The 24278-nt window shown below is 55.5% G+C and overlaps 1 protein-coding gene across 6 annotated transcripts in view; it reads left to right on the top strand.

The window, feature by feature from the left end:
* The first annotated feature begins 3453 nt into the window (after positions 1–3453).
* Positions 3454–24278, top strand: part of TMEM255B (transmembrane protein 255B) — a 67319-nt gene continuing 46494 nt past the window's right edge. Inside the window, exons 1-6 of one of the 6 annotated variants that reach the window (XM_082435181.1) lie at positions 3454–3649; positions 9542–9684; positions 12326–12388; positions 20531–20620; positions 21019–21216; positions 23655–23735. In XM_082435181.1, the coding sequence (XP_082291307.1) occupies positions 3595–3649; positions 9542–9684; positions 12326–12388; positions 20531–20620; positions 21019–21216; positions 23655–23735 (630 nt within the window). In that variant the 5' untranslated portion in view covers positions 3454–3594. Of the gene's footprint in view, positions 3650–7337; positions 8601–8922; positions 9105–9541; positions 9685–12325; positions 12389–20530; positions 20621–21018; positions 21217–23654; positions 23736–24278 lie in introns of those variants that run through there. The other 5 variants (XM_082435177.1, XM_082435178.1, XM_082435182.1 and 2 more) reach the window with 5 other exon arrangements.

Here is a 24278-nt window from a genome sequence, read left to right as displayed (position 1 = left end):
TGATATCGAACTGACCTGGTTCATATCTTATTTCAGCCACTGACCAGCTACTTCACTTCAGAAAAATTATTTAAATTCTCAGTGCCTCAGTTTCCTCATCTGTGAAATGGGTAGAACATTGTTCCGATTAACTAAGGCAGACGTGAGCAGCGGTGATCACAGGGCGAGGCGTCTGATAGGTGTTCGACCAGTGTCAGCCTTGTCCCCGATCTCCACCTGCCCCGCCCATCTGAAGGGTGAATCCAGGTCAGCTCAGGACCTCTGGACAAGACCCACTGAGGGGATGCGGCTGTTTCTGGGGGGAGTGGGGACTTGAGGGCAGGTGAGGGCAGTGGAGGCAGGGGACTTAGGATACTTCAAACATATTACACTGAGCCGGAAGGAACTTGGCACTAGGGTTCATAACTGTTTTAATCAATTATCTTCTTAACATCAGGAATAATTGGTCCAGACCCTCTGCCTGTCCTCGGACCAATAGAAGACAGATTACCTCATCGTCTCATAATTGCCTTTGCAAGAGCTAAATTAAATTACGTTTTAAAAATACCCTGATCCCAGACTACTGCTCCCTGCAGAGTTGGGCTGGATGCGGGCGTCCTCAGGCCACCGCAGGGGATCAGGTGTCAGTCGGTGTCATCAGCCTCAGAGCCAGTGCCTCCTACGCTGTGGTTGTGCTGCTTGGCCTCCTGGCGGGGTGTCTGGGGGTGAATTCTAAAAATGTCCGTGCCAGGTCCACACGCAGGCTTTGGAGGAGCCCCGGGTCTGCTCTAGTCACGTCGAGTAGCCTCCTGGACCTCGGTTTCCTCACCTGGGCAGGGGGAGCTCGTGGGGGGGGGGCGGGCACGCTAACCCCTGCCATGCTCCTCACGACCCCCTGCTCACGGAGCCCTGAAAGAATTTCCGAAACCCCACCCAGCTCCAGCTGGCATCTAAAATCTCCTGCGGTAAATGTATTAGTTGGAAAAGGGTATCATTTCTGGCAACACATGCACATTTTCTAAGGATATTTTCAGTGAACCTTTGGAATGACACACAGGTCCAGCCCACCCAGCTGTCCGCGGGGTGCGGGCGCGAGCTCGACCACGAGCGGCCGGGCGACCCTGCTGAGCCCCGGTGGGCCGCGGCCGGGCTGGCAGGGCCGAGCGTGGACAGAGCACTTGGACCCCGTGTAGCTCTTCTTCCCAACACACACTGGGCCCCGTTTGGCAGAGTCGGGTCTGGTTTTCCAAGCAGCCAACCGAATCAGACTTGCTTCCTGTCAGAAAATGTTATGAATTACCCTTCAATTCCGACAAATGGGCGAATAGGCGCCTCCACGACAACCGCTGACTCCTGGACTGTCTTCTACACCCTCCTGGGCGAGGCGCGATGCGGGGGCGGGGCGGGGGTGTCTCCTGTGAGTTCGCAGAGGGGTTTCTTCCTGCTGCTGCTCTTGGGTCACGGTTTCCGTCACCGCTTCTGTCTGGGCCCCGGACGAGCAGCCACGGTGGGGACTGCACCACTGGGGGGGCCTCATGGGGGACGGGAGTGAGCTCTCGGCTCAGACCCCCATACGGAAGACAGAGTAACGAGAGAAAAGCAGCTCATCACACAGCGTGGGGAGCGTCTCCAGGGAAAACAGCGGGTTCAGACAGACAGGGCAGGACACAGGGGAGCAGGTGCGGCTTCCAAGGGCATCGGACACGGGAGGGAAGGAACGGGGTGAGGCCTGCAGATGCCGCTGGGCCTTCTCTCGGCTGGTGAGAGTTGGTCTCCCGTAAAGGAGAATTTATTTCCTGTTTTTAGGCAGAAGGGGGAACTTTTTCTGCTCCTTATAGCCTTCAGCTCAAAATAATTTTTATGTCAAAGAGGCAAACTTCGGGGTGACGTGTTCTGGTTGCCTTCAGCCTTTCCTCCTGCAGGCGGGCTGGGGAAGGAGGTGCAGCAGCCCCGAGGCCTGCTCTCAGCGGGATCTGCTTATTCCCCCTCCCCGCAGCCCAGGTACCCCCCCGCCCCCCGCCACAGACGGAGGCTCTGCTTTAGAGCCCTTAAGCCCCACACGTACCACTGTGTATTGTGGTTAAAACAACACAATTTATTCTCGTGCAATTCTGGGGCCAGAAGTCCAAACTCGGGCTCACTGGGCCACAGTCAAGGTGTTTAGGGGGCACCCGCTGTGTGTCTGCACGGTATGCAGTTGGTGTGACCACGTCTCACCGCCTGCTCTACACCACGGTCACTTCTCCCTGGATCCTAACCGCGTTTCCGGCCTCCTGGCTCCCATCCTGCTGCCCTACAGCCCCTCTCAGTGACCCTTCTGATGTGGGCTCCCCTGGGGCCCTGGCATCGCGGGTAAGACCTCCTGCCGCTCACTGCGTGCCAGGCCCGCCCCCGGTCTGCCCAGGGGCTCCTTCCCAGACGGCTGAGCGGCCCCACCTCACGCCCTCTGGGTGGGCGGGACGTCTCCTCTTGGCGACCAGTGACCCGAGCCCTCCTCCTCCTCCGAGTCACACTTTCCCTCCTGCCGCAGCAGGTGTGGCCGTCTCAGGCCCCCCCGACCCCCCGCATTTTCCTCGGTGATTGTATTTATTGGCCACTGTCTCTTCTCCGAAGGGTGCCCGCTGCACCAGGACCTTTGTCCATCGGTCCTTCCCGAGTGCAGGGCACGGTGTCTAGCGTGTGGAGTGGGTGCCCAATGCAACCCGCGGAGGGCCAGCGTGAGCGAATGGTGTTGCTTTTCACGCCTAAAACCTGTCCACAGGTGGTGTTACATTCACCTCAGCACCACGAACTGCGGCTTTGCTCCACGTTGTGTTCGAGTTTTCCCTGCTGGCGCGTGACGCCTCACCACGCGGTGAACCACTGGATACGTAAATCTATCCCTCGTCCTGGGGTTCGTTGTTCTGCCGTTACACACAGAGCTGTGTTGCATATTTTGTGTGCAAACCTCACACGTCAGGGTTTTCCTGTCGCGGTGGAACCCCTTCAGAATGACTGGGGCTCCTAACAATTACTTCACTGCCAGACATTCTGATTGGACTGGTCTGGGTTGGCTCAGGACAGCAGTAATTTTTTAACAGAAGGTCTTTAGATGATTCTCAGGGCAGCCTGGGCCTGGAACCACAGGTCTTGGGCTTGTCTTTAAGCAGGGAATTGCTGGCTTGTAGGGACCCATCTTCGACTTTCCCAAACACTGCTGTCAAAGTGGTCACAGCGGGCGTAATCCCACCAGTAGCGCACGCGGGTTCCTTCCCCCAGATTCGCAATACTGTCACCGTCCCACCTTTAAAGGTTTGCCAGTGCCGAGTCCGGGGCGGGGGGCGGGGGGTGGTGGGTGGGAGCTGGCTCCCAGTGCCCCGCCGCACCGCCTTTCCTTCCCCGGTGCTTGCGCTCCGGGAAAACCGGAAGGGGGCAGGGGGCGGGGAGGGGGCGGAGCGAGGGGTGGAGGGGTGGGGCGGGGGCGGAGCGAGGGGCGGGGCGCAGGTAGGAAGCGAGCGGACAGACGCTGACCGGAGGGGCGGTGCTCGGGCATCTGGTCCTCGCGGCCACCGCGCCCCACGGTCGCTGTCGCAGCGGGAGAGCAAGCAGCCCCTCCCACCCGGAGCAGCCCCCGGGATGCAGCCGCTCCCGCCGCCGGTGCCTGGGCCCCTGGCCCTGCTGGACACGACAGGTGAGCGCACAGGTGAACCAGGCTCTGGTCCTCCGGCGCCCGAGCTCCGCCGGGACCCCTGGGCGCGGGCACAGGCCCTCTCCCTCCGCTTTTTCCTGAGTGTCCAGACTTTGCGCCTGTCTCTCCCCGTCTCGTTCTCCGCTGTCCTTTATTACGAACAGTAGACGACGATCCGTATACACCTTACAACCCACTCCTTTTCCATCTCTTCCACCCCATTTCAGGCTCCAAAAATTTCTAGGAAAAGGTCATTTCGTGGGGCCAGGTGGCTTCTTCCTGCTTGAAAGCCTTAGGGCATTCTTTGCGCGGCTGTCCGCCTCATCCGAGCCCTCCCCAGACTTCTCCCCCGTAAATTCACGGAATCTCGAATTCGCGGATTTCCCACCAAGCCCGATGCAGCCGAAGCCAGGCGGCGGGACACAGGAAGCCGGCGCCTTTGTCTCTCTACCGGGAAGTGGCCGGGAGGGGAGTAATGGGGGTGTTTTCCTGACGGGGAGGCCGGGAAGGCTTCAAGAAGAGAAAAGGTAGTTCCACGGCGAGCGGGGCTCTGACGGACGGGCCGAGGGGTGGTGATGCCTCGGGGTCCGGCTGCCGCTTCACAGGGGGTCCAGCGGAGAACGCAGGGGTTTACCTCCCAGCCCTGTGTGCGGTGGCTTTGCAAAGTCTCTTTTAAAAAACCAGATTAGTGATGTTGCTTGATTTTTAAATGATAATCAAGGCATCTGGCTTCTTCCTAAAAGAAACAATTCTATACCCACCGCTCTCTAAAGCCAAATGCTCTGTGACAGACTGACCTACACGTGTTCCATCCTCCTGGAAAACAATTACTTATTATAATCACAACTAGTTGTTATGACTAGTTATTAACTACTTAGAATTATTACCATCATTATATTAGAATGACTTGATTTCAAAAATAGCATTTTTGACTTAGAATTTTCTTCTGAGGAGGAACATTAAATTTAAAAAATACTGAGAGTTGGTTTTTTATTTAAAAATACTAAACATGAGTGTAGCTGGGATGGGATTATGGGTATTTTCTACCTGACATGTCTGCACTCATGCCCTTGGGGGTGTATTCTGTGTAAAAGCAAAATAAAAGGGAAATTGTTGGCTGAGGGCACATCCTTGTGCCTTCGTCTGTTTCCCTGGGACGGTTGCTTAGCCCCCCACGGCTGCTGTCGAGATGAAATGATTAAATGAGCTCATTCTTCTTTCTGGGAGGCCCGGCTCTCCTGGCAAGGAGGGGGTGACGAGGTGACTGCCCCCACCCCGGTCTTTGTGACACCCCCTTCCTGGCTCCAATAAGTGGAGAAGGTGCGGAGGGGGACAGCCCGTAGGTCTGCTCCATCCTTGCACCTGGTCATGGAGCCACAGATACTGGAAGGAGGCTGGGAGGGGAGGCTGGGAGGGGAGGCTGGGAGGAGGCTGGGAGGAGGCTGAGAGGGGAGGCTGGGAGGAGGCTGGGAGGGGAAACTTGGGGGAGCTTGGGACGAGGCTGTGAGGGGAGCCTGAGGAGGTTGGGAAGAGGCTGGGAGGAGGCTGGGAGGGGAGGCGGCAGGGGCAGGGAGCTGGCAGGGCTCCTGGGGAGCGACAGTCTACACAGGCTGGAGTCAGGAGAGCAGTGAGCAGGCAGGTGAGACGCAGATTTGGCCTCAGCCCCACAGCCCCAGACGTCCCCCCTCCGCTCTCAGGTGGAGAGCACCGGGTAGGAGTAAGTGCTGATTCACCTTAACGTTAGCACCACCCACGACCATATGTCCATTATGCGCATAGGCACGCATCTGGAATTTTCACGGATGTTCTCTCACTGCATCCTTATCACAATGAAGAGGCAGGCAAGCAGAGGGTTGTCATACCCCCACTTTGCAGATCAGGAAACCGAAGTTCCCTCATTCATTCAGCATGAGGAGATAACAGGCTCGGGGACCCGGCATCAAGCAAGATCCCCACGGCCCCCGCGCTCAGGGTCCTCCTTCTGCAGGGCTCAGAGAGGGCGGGGGGCCGCGTGCGATCACTCAGCAGGTCTGGCAGCCCCACGACAGTTCGACAGTTCGGGCAGCGTTCGTGTAAGTTGCCACCAGTGCTATAAGCCTAATAGTAGAGATTTTAACTAGGAGTCAGGGCACCGCCTTAAGGATGCTTCAGTTGTAACAACGCACACTGTAAGACTCCTGCTAATGGGACAGGCAGGTCGAGGGAACAAGTCAGGGAATTCTGTTTTTTTCCTTCAGTGTGGACCCCCTTTTCTCTGAAACTTGACCTAAAAATGCATATGCCTTATGGCAATTAGAAAGATACCCTACCTTCTTTTCTCGAGGCTATTTCTCATTGTCTTATTTTTTATGCAAGACCCTCTATTTATAAAGACTACTGAAGGTTGGGACTCTTCTCTTTGTCATCCCTGTTGTACCTGGAATCAAAATATTCCAGTTTGTGTCATTGGGATGAGGCCACTCAGAAGCATTCCTTTCCCACCTGCCTGTCTCTCCAGACCTCACGGTAAACTTGGAACTCGCGATACGAATCCTGACAAGGAGGACAGCTTGCATCTTGTGATTTTTATCATGTAGAAGTTTCAGAGGGAAAGTCATACTAGGGAAAGCCTGGTGAAATGGTGAAGTTATATTGAAAATGGCTCCTAGGAAGCTTTACGTGGTCCCGAAGGAGATGTTTGACATAACCTGTCAGAATGTCACTAACGGACTTGACAAGGTCCCAGCAAAACTGTTTGCCTGGTGGGGCCCCTCAGGTCCCCGCTCATCACGCGACCGCCCTAAAGGGACAAATCAAAGCGGAGCCAAGAACCTTCAGAACCAGAATATTGCCACAGGGGGTCTGCCAGATGGGCCCACAGGAGCTAAGAGACAAAGCCCAGCGGCCAGAACTGTGGTTTGAAGCAGGTGCTGAGACGTCAGTTAATTATTTTGAGCATAAATAGACGTGTAATGCATTAAATTAGGGAAAATAGCAAAGTCCTTTGAGGAGGAGGGCATTTGATAATTTTCTCAAATACTTAGTCCCAGAAAATTTAGTTTCAAGAGTCTTCCTGCTCTTAAAACACATTTTACAACAGAGGTGGGGATGGAACTTCAGGAAGAACAGCTGAGGAGGGGCAGCTGATAAGGAGGTGGGGCTGCTCTGGGTCCATCCGCAGGGGCTCGGGGGCTGGCAGGGTGGTCGGCACACGGGAGAGGTGACCCCTGGGGGTGGGTGGACGGGGTGGAGGCTGGCATGCCACCCCCCCACCGACTGCTGGATGGCCCTGGTGTGATTGTCTCATCAACTTCCATGGTAACAGCGTCACTAACTTCCAAAACATAGAAGAAGATGTGTTTTTAACTTTTGTGTCCGTTTTTTTCCAATGTACCTGCCTTTCTAAAGTTAATCACCCAGAGCAGAATGTCGCCCGAGGGGAGCGTTCTTTTTTCCTCTCACTCACTCATTTTCAAAGTGGCTTTGCCATTTCTGTCCCGTTTCCCTACAGACACCCCAGATCGGCTGTAACCGCTGATCTTTCTGACTCTGGGGCAAACCAACTTGTACTTGTATCCTCAGTTTCAGGCTCTAAATACATGCAAAGAAAAATAAGTGATTGCTGTCTGCATGCACACGACTTTGCAAGTAAGATGCCGTGAATAATAGTGAACAAGAGAAAAGCCCACCAAGGGGACCCCAGGGCCGTCTCCTCGCACTTGTGGCTGTGCTTCTGTAGACACTCCTATAAATGGTTCACCCTCAACAGTTCTTACATATTTGCAGTAAAAACTACGAGAAAACAGCAATGAAAGAGCAGGTGAAGGGAGGTGAGGGCCTCGCGGGAAATGAAGTGACCTTCCTGAGAGCTTTGCCCTCGCCAGGCCAGTGGGTAGAAGCGGCGTTCCCGGGCTGGCCAAGTGATTCTGAGTGAGCACGTTGACTCAGAGTTGTGTGTAATTTATTTCTGAATGCGTGACAATCCCGTTCTTGGGTGGCGTGACCTTGACCTGCCGTTAAACTTTGTTGACGAGACTGCGGACGGGTGTGTAAATCTTCAAAGGCACAGTCTGGGCGGGAGGCCCGGGGTCATCTGAGACAGTGGTTGAGGTCAAATGAGCAGCTGCTTCCCCACCAAACACACACACACACGTCAATTTTAAAAACTTTGGTGTGGGAAGAAGCACCACGTTTTTCTTTCATCCTGTTTTGTTTTGGAGTCACAAGGATGAAGACGGTTAACCTTCCAACAAACGAAACCCGCCAGCATGGCTGTGTTCAGTGTGGAGTCTCGTCCTGCCCTCTGTCTGGCTGTCTCTGCCTCCGTTGTGCGGTTGCTGATGACTACGTAGGAACAGGTGTATCTGAGATCAAATTGCTGTAATAATTGTTACAATTACGGTTATTGTAAGTGAGGCTTCCTTGCCTTCCCTGAGACACACGAGAGGAAGAACGGTTCACACAAAACCCAGAAGTCAAGGCTTGAGGGAGGAAGGTGCCAGTGACGGAAGGTTTCCTTTCTTGCTTTCTTGAGTTCTGTGACAGTTAAAATTAGGTTTGGCTACAGATACCAGGACATCCAAAATAGTGGCTTAGAGTCTAGAGATTTAATTCTGTTCCCTAATCAAAGTTTGGAGGTGGACAACCCAGGGCTGTCTTTCTGCTCTGCCTCTCTTTGTGTGCGACTTCTATTGTCAAGGTTCCCTCATGGTGCAAAATGGCTGCAGGGGCTCCACCTTTAGGTTCACATTCCAGGCAGCGGGAAGGATGAAGGGGAGAAAGGCAAGGGGACTGGCTCCTTTAAGAGATTTCCTGTAGGTCCCACCCAACATTCCTTGGTGAGATGGAGATTATTTGCTGAGAACATAATCACCCAGCTGGAGCAGAGGCTGGAAAATGCCATCTTTCAGCTGGCGGGTTTCCACATCCAATCATTGGGGCCTGTTGACAAGGGGAGAGGGTGATGGACGTGCAGGTGGGCAGCGGCGGGCTCTGCACAACTTTATACTTTCCACCCCTTCCCGTTTGATCACTCGCGTGTTTGGCGCTGAGCCAGGTACAGGAGGTAGAAGAACAGCAGGATGCCGGCCCCCGGGGGAGCGGCTCGGTGTGGACATGGGGCACAAGTGCAGCCACGGAGCAGCGTGGACGTGCTGGCCACCCCAGAGGGAAGCGTGCCCCCTCTCTGTGTGGGACCTGCTCGGCCTGGTCCAGGGCCGGGTGCAGAGGTCCTCTGTCCCGTCTCGGAGTAGGGCAGGGTCCAGGGTCACGGGCTTGGCAAGGCCCAGGGGTGCGTGTTAATGCAGGTGAAGTGCTCAGTAAGACCAGGCGCGGAGCAGATGCTCCCTAAGCGGCCGGCGTGACTGCTGCCGTGTGGGGTGAAGCCAGGACGGAGGCCGGCGGGGGACTTGGAACCCGGGGAGGGCTCAGCACCCCCTGACGTTTACTGAGAACCTACTGTGCGCGGGCACTGTCTCAGGTGGCAGGGACGCAGCGGGGAACGAGGCAGGGCCCCCGCCCACCCTCATGGGGCTCGTCGTCCGGGGGGATGGGCAGCAGACGTGTGGGTGGTGACAGTGCCTGGAAACCCCTGGGTGCGGTGGGGGCCACAGGGGAGGGCGGCCGTGCAGGGGTACCGGCGGGGTCTGGGTGCCCTTTAGGAGATGACGGTGAGTCCTCAGGGCGGGCGGAGGGGTGGCGAGGGGTCCCGCTCTGAGGACGAGGAAGGGTGGGGAAGAAGCAGGTGGTGGTGGTCCCTGGGGAGCGTGTCCCTGGGGAGTGTGTCCCAAGCTCCTGCCAGTGAGCAGCGGGGCTGCAGCAAAGAGCCAGGCTGACCCGGGATGCGCTCGAGATCCTGGGGCCCCTCTCCCCGAGCCCAACCCCTTACCAGCTGGCTCCTTGTTTGTCCTCCCCCAGAAGGGTTTGCGAGAAGAAAGAAGACTTCCCTGTGGTTTGTGGGGTCTCTGCTGGTGGTGTCCACCTCCATCCTGACCGTCGGCCTCGCCGCCACCACCAGGACGGAGAACGTGACCATGGGCGGCTACTACCCCGGGATCATTGTGAGTGGCACGGTCCCTGGGGTCTGCCGGTTGGGGGGCCTGGGGGCCACGGGGACACAGACATCCGTGTGCTGCTGACATGCTCCACCCCAGCCCCCGAGCTGGAGGTTTAGGGCAATTATCCTGCATGCTCAGGTGGCCCAGTGGGGCACAGGGACCTGAGGGGTGGGGGAGGGGAAGGAGAGGGGTCGGAGCCAAGAGGTGCGACAGGCCCTGGCCCAGAGTCTCCCAGAGTGCCCGGGGAGAGCCAGCCCTGTGACACCTGGATTTTAGCCCCATGAGACCAAGCTGAGCAAACCAACCCTCGGAAACTGGACTCAGAGCTTTAAAAGATGCCACGAAACCTGGATAGAAGGTGCGTTCGTGGGATCGCATGGGATCAGCAGGAAAACGAGCCGACGTGGTCCTCACCTCCGCTTCCGGGCAATAACCCCGCGAGGTAAACGCACAGCCCAGCCAGACCCGGCAACAGCGGCCCCCAAATCCAGAATCATCCAGACTTCTAAACTGTGGAATTGTGTCCATTTGTTGGCAGTAAAATTTGCTCCAAGCATCTGCATCGCACTCAGGGAGCGTCTGTGAAATTGCTTTTTATCAGATATGATGCCCTGCAAATGCACCAGAGCCCTGAGGGGCTGTGTCACAAAGTGCTAAACCAAGATTTTAAAAAATGAAGCTTATTTAATCTCATGACTCTCACTAGAGGTATTACCCAGATTAGTCATGATGTTGATAACATTTCTAGCAAGGATGAAAATAGTTTAAAATATTTTACAAATATCATTCATTTTCTCTTTATGTTTTTCTTTATTTTTATATTTTATCTGTGCTTTATAAATCTACATTATCTTCCTGTGTATACTTTCTGAGTAAACCTACATAAATAGTGTCTGTGCAGATAGTATTCTCAGTGAACTCTCATGAGACTCTGCTTCCCGGCCTGTGTCCTGGACGGGAGGGGAGCCGGGGATGTGGAGGCGGGCGGCCGTGAGGACGCATCCCCCAGGTGGCCTGCAGAGCGTCAGGATCAGTCTTGAGTAGGATTTTGCAGTGTTCTCTAAGCTTCAGTGGTTCAGGATTCACCTGGAGGTCACCCTCAGAACATCCTGGGTGTGTTCAGAGCCTTGCTCCGCAGAGAACCTGACTCCTGGCCGAGAACCAGAGTGAAACTGGCTTCAGCTCAACGGTTCTGAAAGCAAACGGCGGACACAGCAGATGAGGTTTGCTCCAAGAAAATGTGGATAAAGGTCACTTCTGTGGACACACGGCATCCGACCCTGAGGCTCACAGCAAGGGCGGGTCTCAGGAGGAAACTGGGTGAGAAGGTGCAAACACCGCAACGTTTTGGAAAGAGGAATTTTTTCAAATCCAAAAAAATGCAACTTAGTGAAACTTAATAGATATATTTTAATACGTTTTTGTTGGAGTGGGATTTTGATATTTTGAACTGTGGAGTGGGATTGTGATATTTTGAAGAAAACGCTCATCTTTCTTCACTCCTTGAGAATTCTTAAATTATTGGTGAAAACTACATCTGTGCATTCACGTCCGTCCCCATAGGTATAATACTTGCAGGTAAAGACATCCTTGGACATAAATAGGTCTGATTTTTAGTGCATTAAATCTGGCACCATGGTTAGAGATGCCACAGCTGTGTGGGTCAGTCGCTCGGCTGTCCCCAGGCTGCTGCCTCTGCCTCGCATGGTCACTCAGAATCCGACGGGCCGGGCAGAGCCGAGGGTCACCCGCTGGGCGGGCTCCAGGGCGGGGTCTCGGGGCGGCCCTGTGCATCTGCGAGGGGCTTGTCACCGGCTCCCCTGGCGAGGGGCTTGTCAACGCCTCCCCTGGCGTTGCAGGAACTCTGTTCTTCAGGCTGAGGGGAAGCTTAGGAATTCTTCCCAGGCGGGTGTGGGGGGACGAGGCCGCCGGCGCCCCTGGGCACGCTCGGGTGATGCAAGACGAGCACAGTCGTGGTGTTTCTCCAACGTCCCAGCGTCACCTGCACCCAGGCCGAGAGCTGAGGCCGAGGAACAAGCGGACTGGTTCTCAGGGGCCCCTGGGTGCCCTTCCTGCCTGGGCTGGAGCCCCCAGACCACCTCTTCCTGCCCCAGCATTACCTGTCTGCCTGCTCACCTGAGTCAAACGCTCATTTCTAAGGGGCGTCAGCCGTGTCCGTGTCTGAAACACCCTTGGTTCCGGCTTCCTGTGATCCTCCCTGCGGGTCAGCCGTCCTCCGACGATGGCCCAGGAGAAGCTCTCAGACGGGCCTCTCCCTGACCACCAGGCGTGGAGGATGGGTCACCACGAAGGTGTTCTCCTGTCGGGGTGGGGGGCACGTGACACTCTTTTCCCGGAATCGAGAGTTGAACTGACGTAGGAGTTAAAACATCTGAACACAGAAGATGAGACGGGTCTGTTTCAGCAGCTTCTGTTCCGGTCACTGGCTTTGATGGACCCCGAGAAGCCCACCCCAACGGGCCTGAACCTACCTGCCACTTAGTGCTTCGGGCTCTGTGAGGGGGGATGGCTGGCCTTGCTTGTTGACAGGGTGTCCTGAGCTGGGTGGCCACTGTCCCCTGTCGGCATTAGGCTGCCAGGTGTGTAACCGAGCGCTTTCTCCCTTGTTTTCCTTTGGTGTCAGCTGGGCTTCGGATCTTTCTTAGGAATTATTGGCATCAACCTGGTGGAGAATAGAAAGCAAATGGTAAGAATGTGCATTGTTTCTTTCAAATTTGGGTGGAGGGGCTGTACGCGGTGGGGGGGGGGAGGAGTGCTGCCCCTACAGCTGTGGGTGTTCCTGGGAAAGCCCCTGCCCCAATCCAGCACCCTCAGGGTCAGTGCCTAGCTTCTCAGGACTCAGGGTTGAGTGGGTGCCTTTCACATCTTAGGCTAAGTGAGCATCGCCCCTGGGATTGTAGGGTACATCTACAACCTCACGTGGTGTCTTAGCAGCTAAGGTTGGGCCACGGGAAGAAAAGTTTAGGGTATGGGGTGGGTTGGGAAGGTGGGCAATTAGCTTAAATGCTGATGTATAAGGTTCAGGCAAAAACACGTGTGTATGAATACCTGTCCTTGAGTCAGGAGCCCTGGCATCTCCTCCTACATCTGGGGTGTGACGACGGCTCTCCCAGACTGAGGAGAGAGAAGGGGTCAGTGGAAAACCAGGAGAACCGTGGTTCAGAGGCCTTTGCAGAGGGCATGTCTACAGCTGTTTGTCTGTGGGACGTATGAGGGCCAACTTTGATCAGTCAGGTTACAAACCTGACTTTTTATTGATCATTTCAATTTGGAATCTGTCTTGTTGATGCAGTGCTTTGGGGAAGAGAGCTCTAAGAATAGTTAATTCAAAATAGTTAATTTTGCCAAATCATTGTGCCAGCCAGTGTTGACTTTTGAGAGGGTTCAGGGAGGACGCAGTTGGACCATATGCTGTTTCTGTCTCATCTCCAAATCATCGTATCAGACTGTGCTGGCGTTTCCGCCTCTACCTGCACTGGCCATCATCCTGATGTACCACCAGGATCACAGCGGCTGCCCTGGGCTTTCACGGGTGTGTGAAGATGTGGAGAAGGTGGAGCCTGGCACACAGCTGGCGGGAATGTGAAATGATGCAGCCACTTTGAAAAACAGTCTGGCAGCTTCTCAAAATGTTACACGTAGACTTACCATAGAGTAAAGTGTGTGCTCTCGTCTGTTTCTACTCTGGCCATTCTGTTGGGTGTGAAGTGGGGTCTCATCGTGGATTTGTATTTCCTTGATGACTAATGATGTTGAGCTTCTTTACATGTGCTGATTGGCTTTTTGTATATCTGTTTCTGGTTGTTGTTGAGAAATGTCTATTCAAGTCCTTTGCCCATTTTTAAATCGGGTTACTTGTCTTTTTATTGTTGAGTTGTCAGAGTCCTTTATATATTCTAGATACAAGTCCCTTATCCGATATATGATTTGCAAGGATTTTGTCCCATCCTGTGGATTGTCTTTTCACCTTCTTGGTGGTGTCCTTTGAGGCACAAAAGTTTTCAATTTTAATGAAGCCCGATTTATCTAGTTTTTCTTTTGTTGCTCGTGATTTTGGTGCCATTTCTAAGAATCTCATGCCAATTCCAAGGTCATGAAGATTACCCTTATGTTTTCTAAGAGTTTTATCACTTACATTTAAGTCTTTGGTCCATTTTGAGTTGATTTTGTGTATGGTGTGAGATAGGGGTCCACATTCAAGCTTTTGCATATGGCTACTCAGTGGTCCTGGCACCATTTGGTGAAGAGACTGTCCTTTTTCCGTTGGATGGTCTTGATACCCTTATTGATAATCACTTGGCCATAGATGTGTGTGTTTAGTTTTAGACAAGTCTGTTCTCTGATCTGTGAGCTTCTGATAGAGATTGTGTTGAATCTGTAGATCAGTTTAGGGAGTGTTGCCCCATGAACTTGGGGATGTTTTTCCATCTCTTTAGATCTTCTTTCATTTCTTTCAACAATGTTTTATCGTTTTAAGAGTTGAAGTTTTGCACTTCTTTTGTTAAATTTATTCCTAAGTATTTTATCCTTTTGGAGGCTATTGTGAATGGAATTGTTTTCTTAACTTCATTTTTGGATTGTTCATTGCAAATGTATAAAAATACAATTGATTTTTCCATGTTGCGCTTATATCCTGCAACCCTGTTGAACTCACTCATTAGTTCTAATAGTTTTTTAGTGGATTCCTGAAGATTGTCCATCTATAAGGTTATGTCACCTACAGAGATAGTGTAACTTCTTCCTTTCCAAAATAGTTGCTGGAGTTCTATTTCTTTGGCTTTGGCAAAAGAAATGTGGGTCTTGGAGTGGGAGGATAAAAATCCAAAACTGACCCTAGCCCCCAGACAGGGTCCAGCCCCCCAGGAAGCCACCCTGAACCCCAGGCAAGACGGGGCCGCCAGGTTCCATAGACCAGAGCTTTCTGCCTGAGGTTGTGTGTGTTGCCTGTAGAATCTCATTTCGGCCCTTTCAAGAAAGCATTCCTCCAGACTCACCATGTATGATAAACACGTGTTTCACTAACATTTAATTTAATATTTGTGAGAGCTGAAACCTGTGTCGACCATTAGTATCTCTGTCATCTTGACCGTCATGAACCTCAGTTTCTTCACATTCAGGATTGTAGAGCATCTGTGTTAACGCACGCGAGAATATCCAGTGCGGCACTGGTCCCTCACGGGTGTTCGGAGACTAGTAGCCATTGTTACTTATTGTATTGAAGCACGTAGGTCAGTCAAAACATTCAAGTTGTAGCAAAAGGAAACAATAGCAAGCTGAGAAAATGTCAACTAGAGACAGTCCTTGTTTCAAATGCATCTAGATTTGTAAGAACACTCTCTTTTCCCTTGCTTTCTCTTTATTTTAATTTTTTGCAATAGAAAAATTTAAATACATGCAGAAATGGACAGAATAGTACAACAAACCCTCTGTATCCATCTCCCAACTTCATCCATTGTCAACTCATGACCGATCTTGAGTGGTATTTTGAAGCAAGTCCCAGACATGGTATCATTTTGTCTGTAAACATTTTACTCTGCTCAAGCTAAGGGGTGGAATCGAATCATTACAAGTGGCTCCTCCACGATCTCTGCCCGTTACGGCGTTAGTCTCTAGTGATGTCCAAAGAATGCCCTCAACTGAGTCAGCTTTTGCTATTTTACCATTGATGAATGAGTTCTTGCTTTCTCCTTCCCCAGACATCAGAGTCCCTGATTTCACCAGCGGCTCTGCAGTCTAGCTTCATCCCCACGGCCGGGGATGGAGAAGTTAAGGGCTTAAAGCAGCTTGTTAACTGCCGCCTCCGCCCATCCCCAGCCATATGCACGTGCACGTGCACACACACAGACACACACACACACGTACACAAGAGACACACACACAGACACACACATACACGCACACAGAGACGCACACAGACACACACACAGAGATACACACACAGACGCATACACTGGAATCTTCCCGGAACATAGTTTAAAACCCCCTGAACTAGAAGGACCGATGGGGCGTCACTTAGCGGTAGAAGTGCGTTTCCTGCAGAGGGTTAGGGTACCGGCCTCTGTCTGTTGGGCTTCAGTTCCTTCGAGTGTTGTGCTAGAGGGTCCTGGCTGTGCCCTCCGGCACCCCCTGCTCCAGGTCTTGACATCAGGGGAGTCTCCTCGGCCCTTCACCTTCCCGTGTAGAAGCCAAGCTGGTCTCTGCCCCCCCAGGGCTGAGCTGGGCGGGGCTGAGACAGCAAGGCCTCGAGGGCTGGGCGGGCAGACATTGGGGTGCTGGGGGATCCGAGGGCCATCGGGGAGGAAGCCTGCGAGGTCCACGGTGACCCACTTGGGGGCTGTGCAGGTGGGGCTGGGCTTTCCCTGTGAGGGCCCACTAGTGACGGGGGTCCTGGCAGGCAGGGGCGGGAGGGCGGTGGCCAGGTTCACACGCTGTCCCACCTCCAGCCCCGTGCTCCACCGAAGGGCCTGCACAGTTCTTTCTTCAGCAAATGCTTCCTGGAACAGCTGCACGATGCTGAGCTGGGGGCTGGGGCTGGGGGGTGGGGGAGACCCTGAACTCATGGGGCTTCAACCTGTGCATGCAGCTGGGGGGCCCTTGGCGGGGACAGGGGAGAGGCAGTGAAGGCAGAGAAGGGCTGGAAGGTCTATTCCCAGGCTGGGCAGGAAGGTGGACACTCTCGGCAGATAAGGCCGAGAACCAAGCAAGACGTCAAATTTGTTAGGAGTTCCAAAGAACCAACTTGCAGTTACCTCGATTCTCTTTACTGCTTTTCTGTTCTCTGTTTCTTTTATCTCTGCTTAAGCCTTTATTAGTGCCTTTCTTCCGCTGGTTCCGGGTTAAGTTCGCTCTTCTTTTCTAGTTCCCTAAGGTGTGTTAGCTCCTTCTCCTCAGTGCCTGTGTTCACAGCTCTCGCTTTCCCTCGGTCCTGGTTCAGCCGTGTCACCTCTTGCCTGGGCCCTGTGGTCGGGGCTAATTGCTCCCGTCTCCACTTTCTTCCATTCATCTGGCTCCAGGCAGCCTTCGTCTTATCACACCCTTATCTGTTTGGTGTTTGTTTTTGAAAATCACTTTCCCCTGTTGGAATGTAGTAAACTCTGTGGGCCCAGCGGAGATTTGAAGATGACCTTCCCCTACTGAGTTACAACTGCTCTTCTCCCAGAAGAGACCCCGGCAGGACAAGGAGACACAGTCCCAACCCTAATCTAGTGCCTTTCTTAGTTGCTAGAGCCACAGACAGACCCTGTCTGCAACATCTGTCGGGTCCGGCAGCCCTCGTATTAGAGAGGCACCTTTGGGGCGTGAGCGGGCCCTTGTGCTAATGTTAAACCACTAGGCTGCTTGAGGGGCAGCAAGGCCTGGAAAGGACGTGGCGGCTGTGACCGAGACCAGGACATGCAGACCTTGGCCAAGAGGCAGCTGCTTGTCCTGGCTGGTTTCCTATTTCCAGCCCGAAGCGTTGGAGGAGAGAACTTATATTGTCTTTCCCAGAGCTGTCAACTGGACCCTGGTGGTTCCCAGGCAATAGCACGCGTGTGGTCAGCCCAGTGCCGAGTTTACCACGTGTGAGGTCGTGCTAGCTCTTTTACTTTTTCCAGGGTGGTGGGAGGATGGGCAGCCGAGCAGAGTCAGTTGAAGGTTGATGAGCACGTGCAAGTCGTGGGGACGCGTGCAAACCGAGTCAGAACCTGTTTACACACCCAGCTGTGGGCAGCCCTGCGTGCTAGGAGACACTTCGGAAGTTGTGTGCTTTCTGTGGAGACCTGGATGAAATCCGGTGGAGGTGTGATGTGAGGGTCTCTCGGCCGAGACTGTGACTGAGCCACAGCTGGGTCGGAGCCGGCCACTGGCCAGCGTGGAGCAGGGCGCTCTCTGAGGTCATGGAGTTGGTGCGTGGAGGACTCACCAGGACCGCGGGTCCGACGATGGCTTTGTTCACCCGCTGGTGGTGAGAGAAGCAACAGGGCCTCAGGGGCCACTTCTGGGAGTGTCTCAGGCGACTGCAGTGCTTAGTGGACTTCCTGGACCAGCACCCCTGCTGGAGCACATGGGGCTGGGCAGACACCCCCTTCTGACGAGGTCCCGGTGACCAGGCGAGCCGCAGACCCACTGGTCCTAGGAGAGCCATCGCTGGGGACAGCTCCACTCCTTAGGGACACTGGCAGCGGCCGTGAGGGAGGTGGGGAGGGGGAATGGTGCCATCCCAGGGGTGTCAGGCCACAGGCCTCCTGTCTGCAGGAGCAGGTACCCGGACCCAGCGCATGGCTGGACCCGGTGCCAGCCCGGCGTCGGGGACAAAGCGGGTGCTGGGGAACACTTGCTGGGGGAGCAGTTTGTCCTTCCCATTGCTTTTGTGCCAGAAAGTTGTCCTCCCTTCCTGAGGTCACAACTACTGGGGGGTCTGGGAGGGGCCGGGGCTGCGTCTGAACTTGACTGTAGCTGTGGCCTCTCCGTAAGGCTGGGGTGGGAGTTCCAGGTCAGAACCGGTGCTTTTCCTCCCTACGCGGCTGGGGTGTCAGGATGAGATGGGCGCCCTGTGCTGAAGGACTTGGGGCTCCAAAGCGATGTTGTTCAGGTCACGTCTCTGTGTTGGGTCCCTCTGGCCGGAAGCTCTGCCCAGCAGGAACCGCGTCCTTCCCGTCGGGCTACGGCATCCAGGGGCCTTGCGGTCAATCACAGGAGCTGCCCTGCTCTCCGGCCGATGCTAAGACGAGACGGGGTGGCCTCGCGCTCCAGCCTCTACGAAGCATGAACCGTGGGCTGAGCGTCTCTGTGTGAAGGGCGCGAGCCCGGGGGCGGCTGGAGGGTCCAGGGAGGAAGCAGGGAGGACGCGGCAGCCAGAGCAGACGCAGGCCTTTCATTCCCTGGAGACGCGGGCCTGCCTGGGTCCCTGGGACAGCGGAAAAGTGCCGTCTGAGTCTTTTATGTGTTTTCATGTAGTTTGTCACAGGGCAGTACAAGCCTGGGAAGGCTCGGTTCGGTGCGGTTTCTGCAGTGACTTTCCCACCACTCTTTAGCTAGCCACGTTGCGTTTGTGTGCAGTAACTTCACGGGAAGGGACCACGCGGTCTTCCTCCCCCGAAATGAGGGAGGGTCTACCCCTGGCCTCCCTGCTCGGCATCGAGGCCCTGCTGGGGTGGGACCCCCGCCTCGTGTCTCAGGGCAGCTCCTGCCTTGTGGACCTAGAGCACCTGGGCGGAACGTGGGTCTGACCGGGGCCCCGCAGAGCCCCAAGGCGAGCTCGCTGCCATTGTTCAGATCCAGGCACAGTTCTCTGCGTGGCTCCCCGCAGGGGGTCCCCAAGGTCCCTTTTGTTCAATTCCTCATTGCTGTCAGAAGTGTCACGTGGGGGGAAGGGCCAAGGGCAGCGGCCGGGCTGGTCACACCTGCATCCACGCAGCACCTGCAGGGCGTGGATCCAATGCATGGAGAGGTCAGCCGCGTGGCCCCTTCTCCGGATGGGGACACAGGATCAAAGGGGTCAGCAGGGCAGAGATGCCCGCAAGGCTGGGCGACAGCTCTGACGTGCGGCGTCAGGGGACAGGTTTCATTTGGAAGCAACACGTGGGGCTGGGCGTCAGGCCTGTGGGCTGCCAGGAGGGAGCCCAGCCACCCTCCCCCCTTGGGACAGCCTTGTGTGGCCCTCCCGCCCATTCTGTCCCTTGAGTAGCCACTGGGAGCCTCACGTCAAAACGGAAATCAAAGTTGCAGTCTGTCAAACCAGCCCACGCTTCATGCCAATCCCTGTGCTTTGTTGAAGAAACAAATCCCTCAGGCTGACGAGGGTGGGAGGGTGAGGCCGTGCAGGTCAGTGACCCCAGAGCCTGACTCGGCCACGGGGAAAGAAGCAGCCAAGGAACGCGGGTGGTGGGAGGCAGCTTCTGGCCGTGTTCTCCAAGCTGAAGGCAGACGACCCGCACGCACGCATCGTGCTCTAGCTCGCAGCTTGTTGTTCACAAGGTCTGGGTTGGAAATCCCGGTTACTTTACACACCTTCTAGGACGGAGTAAATGCACTGACGCCATGGCTCGTGGCTGCCACGGGGGTCCTGGCGTGGCGGGCAGGGTGGACACGGTGTCTCCAGCAGCAGGACATACAGGAATTTGGGGACCACTTTTACTATCTGTTTTGGTAAACCTGAAATTGTTTCCCGAGAGAGAGAAAAAAATTTAAAGAAATGGCCAACAGACGTAAGAACAGGTTCTCAGCCTTGATAATAGCAGAGAAATGCACGTGGAGTGACAGTGGGGCTTTTTGCCGTCAGATGGCAGAACGGAGAAACGAACAGCGAGCCCTGTCCTTCGGGACATCAGGGGGTGGGTGTCTGGCCGTGGGGTGTGGGAGCGAAACGCATGTCCCCTCAGATTCTGACCTGCAGAGACCCCCCCTGCCTTGTCCTGTTGGCAAGCGTGGGTCCCCGTGTGTTCCAGGAGATGGTCCTGCAGAAACACGCGTGTGTGAGCCCAGACTTTTATGCAGAATGTAACTAGGGTCTTTGTAGCAGAGTCTGTAAAAGCAAGAGATCGCAAACCGTTTAAATACCCTGGGAGGCCCGCCGTTATCCACCAGGCCGTGTGGGGGGGCGACAGCTCCCCATCCACGAGCCCCTCCCTCGTACCCTGTGAAATAAACAAAGCAGCCCGCACGGGCCTTGCTCAGTGGCATGGGCCTGGGGCGCCGCCCTGGCCGTCGTGGAGGGTTTCCGGGGGGGCCGTGGCGGGAAGGGAGGGCCCTGCCGAGCAACTTCGGGGGGCGGGGGAGGGGCCTCGGGCGGCTGGGCGCTCGGGGAAGGCTTCTCATGGGACTGAGCCTCTCCTGTCTCTGCTTCCAGCTGGTGGCGGCCATCGTGTTCGTCAGCTTCGGCGTGGTGGCCGCCTTCTGCTGCGCCATCGTGGACGGCGTGTTCGCCGCGCGGCACATCGTGAGTTCTCCCCAGTCTCCCTCATTCTGTTCTCAGTTGCTCTGTGCGTTTAAGAAACCTTCAGAGGTTCAACTTCCTCTTGCAGGACGCGGCTCGGTGACCTTCACAGTCTGACGAATACAGATTGTGTTGGCCAATCGCAGCCTTTCCTCCTGTCCCTCCCCTCGTTTCCTCCAGAACTGACCCAACACGCACCCCCTACCCCAGGCATCGCATCAGTAGAACCAAAGCCCTTAACTTCCCACCGACGCTCCTCAGGCCCCTCTTTAGTCAGTAAGATGAAAGACGTCCTGGACCCAGTGCCCCACGACGTCCCAGGCTTTTCGCTCAAATACGCGTGTTGGGACCTTCTCACTGGACACTGTGCCCATGAGGTCCCTCTGCCTCTGTCATCCTAGTGGTGGGGAAGCCGGGGCAGGACAAGCCACGTGAGACACTCGTGCTTTGGAACCGTGGGGCGGTGGCCGGGACCTGCTCAGAGGGAAGGGCCGGGCCCTGCTGCTCCGTCCACCAACAGGAGCCCTGACCTGGCGCCCCGTCCGGGCCGGGAAGGACCCGCCGGCATTTCTCTGTGGCCCCAACGGGTCGTGTGTGAGGTGGGAATGCGACACGAGCTCAGGGCTTTACGTGCGCTCGTTCACGTCGATTAACACTGAACTTGGAGTGTCTTTATGCCTGTAAAGTTTCCTAGGTTATAAAAAGTGCCGGCCCTGGTGGTAATGTTAGGCTAAGCTTTACAGTCGCTATTCTTGGGACTATTCGGTCGGTTTGAAATTATTTCCAGATAAAAGGCTTAAAAAGTGCCGGCCCTGGGGATCCGTACCGATTCCTCTCCAGGAGAGGCGAAGGGCCAGGGAAGGCTCAGTTTCACCCTCCCAGGCAGGTTTTACAACTAGAGAGGCGGGTACGGTTGATCCCCACAGCCTCCCTCGAGCCTCAGGTGTGACGAGCCCCCTGTCCGGGGTTAGGGTGTGGAGCTCAGTCCCCACGTCCCTGCGCTTTTCTTTCTTTATTCCTCAGATGGGTTTCCAGCTTCCTCTGGCTGCGTGTGGCCAGTGTGCCCAGGATTGGCCGTCCCCCCAAAGCTGGGCCTGCCAATCAGGGACTTGGACGTGAACAGGGGGGGCTGAGTTTCCAGGTTGAAAACACGTAGCCTGAAGCTGCAGGGAGACGGCTGTGGTTGAACTATGGAGAATCAATTAAAAATGCCCTTTTCTGCAGCTTGTAACTGGCTATCGGCACTTCCCGAGGTTACAGCTTTAAGATGCCAACAGCTGGGGTAGAAGAATGTGTGGAGGGCGCCCCCAGGGCAGACGAGCTGGCATCCAGCCCACTGTGGACGTGTCGGGTGTGAGGGGGTCCGGCAGGCCGGCACCCAGCGGGGCCCGGGAAGGCTTCATGAGCCTCCACGACGAACCCGGTCCTCAGGGGCCTGTGAGCCTGTGCCCGCCGGCGTGTTGCTCCTTCTGGTAAATTCCAGCCTCTGGGCTCAGTCTCTGTCTGGACCAGGCCCTCCTTTCTGCCTGTAACCAACTGAGCAGAGGAGGATGGGGGCCCGCGTCTGGGAGGCAGCCTTAGGGAGCCCCGCCTTCCTGGGGGCAACGGAGGTGGGGTCTCAGCCGTGTGGGCGGCTTTCTCGGGCCTCACACCCTCAGCCCTCCCTTCAAACGCACTGGCTCCCCGGGTGGAAGAGCCTCTCCGTCCTTCTGCAGGAGCGAGAATGGCCCTGCCGTGTTTCAGGGCTGCACGGGACGCCTGAAGCGGCACCCCTGCAGGCGAGGACTGACTGCCTGCAGGCGCCGCCTTCCCAGCTCCAGGGCCAGGAGGCCCTCCCGGCAGGAGATCTGTCGGGAGCTAGCGCACCGGCTCACGCCCAGGCGGAGGGGCCGCGGTGTCGCCCCCGCGCTTCTACTGAGCGGCTGCTCAGGGGCGCCCACACCCGGCACAGCGTCCTCTTGCCTCCAGGCCGGTCCTGCATGACCGTCCTCCTCTGTCGCTGGTAGTTTTATGCTTTTTTCTCAGGTCAGAAGCAGGAATGCTTTGAGAAATATGACTGACAGAGTAAAAAAACTCAATACAGTTGTCGGGATCTGGACTCGTAACTTACAGATTAATAAGCAGCTTCATGGCATTTCACGTGCGCCCTTGCTGTTCACTACCATGCAGGTGATAAGCATGTTGTAATCGTCAGTTTATTGGTCTCTCTCCTTCACTAAGCCCCTCAGGGCAGGAACTTGCCTTACCCGGGTGCCCTTATGGTTTGGCACCATCTGCCCTATGAATGTCGGGGACAGACTCGCGGATGGATAGTTGGATAGGCACATGGGTGGATGTATGCTCCGGTGGTTGGTGAGTGGATGGGTGTGTGGAGGGAGGGAGATGGATGGATGTGGATGGATGGATGGAAGGAAGGATGGACGATGGATGCTTGGATGCACGGATGGAAGGATGGATGGAGGGATGGGTGGATGCATGGATGGAGAGGTGGATAGAAGGATGGATGGATGTGGATGGATGGATGGATGGATGGAGAGATGGATAGAAGGATGGATACCTAGATGAGTAAGTGATCACGTGGATGATTGGCTGGTTGGATGGATGAGTGGATTAGGCTGAAATCCACCTTGCTCCGGATGAGTGGATTAGGCTGAAATCCACCTTGCTCCCTCCCTCGTGGAAAAATTGTTTTGCTTTGAGGAAGAGAGGCAGGAGCCAAGGGGTCTCTTCGTTGAGACTTGTACGGGTGCACGACCACCTCCCTCAGCTGCCCTGTGTTGACCGATGGGGGGAGCTGTGTCCCCCGGCCGGCAGGGGTGGGGTGCCTGCTTCCCTGCTTCCTGGCTGCAGGAGCCCAGCTGCTTGGGGATGAGCCCTGGTATTTCCTGCCCCTCGTCCCCCTCCTGGGAGGGGCTCGTTGGCCTGGGCCTCTCTCCTTTGGGCTCAGAGCCTTTGGCGACAGGTCTGAAATCACCTCCCATCCCTCCTGATAGGGGGGTGAAACCATCCCATTCCATCTGTGGTTCTTGGTCTCTAGGAGCCCAGGCCCCTCACCGCAGGAAGGTGCCAGTTTTACTCCAGTGGGGTTGGCTACCTGCACGACGTCTACCAGACGGAGGTAAGTGCCAGCGCTGGTCCCACTTGTTAACCTGTGTCCCTGGTCCAGATCTGACTGTTCTGGCCCCAGCACGCCTCCACCTCGTCCTCACCCGCGCCTGGTGAGGTGCTTCACTCCGGAGTCACAGCTGCTGACTGCCTTTGATGCAGCCCCGAATCCACCGGTCCAGTCTGTGCGGCTTTCACGATGAGCTTTTTATTGACGTAATTAGTGCACTAAAATCTAGGATACTATGTTTACACTGGCCCCAAACTCGCCGGCTGTCCCTGGGCCGAGGATGTGTGCAGGGTGATTTCACTTCTGTTTCTAAGAGTGGCCGGCGTCTCCTCTTGGACCACCCCAGGCGGCTGCGTGGCTTTGTCTGTCCTGCCGTCTCCCTCAGCTCTGTGTAGATTTATCGAACTAAACACGGCCTCTGACGCTATGTACAAATGTCAGGAAGGAGGGGCGCAGGGCGGGCAGCGGGGAGCAGACGCCATGGTTGCGGCCGCGTGGCTGGCGGCGGGGGAAAAGGGGCCTCTGCTGCTGCCCCTCAACAGGGGG

This window comes from Balaenoptera physalus, assembly GCF_965194825.1.
Source record: "Balaenoptera physalus genome assembly, chromosome: 18".
In the NCBI taxonomy this organism is placed as follows: domain Eukaryota; kingdom Metazoa; phylum Chordata; class Mammalia; order Artiodactyla; family Balaenopteridae; genus Balaenoptera; species Balaenoptera physalus.
This window is presented reverse-complemented; position numbering and strand designations above follow the sequence as displayed.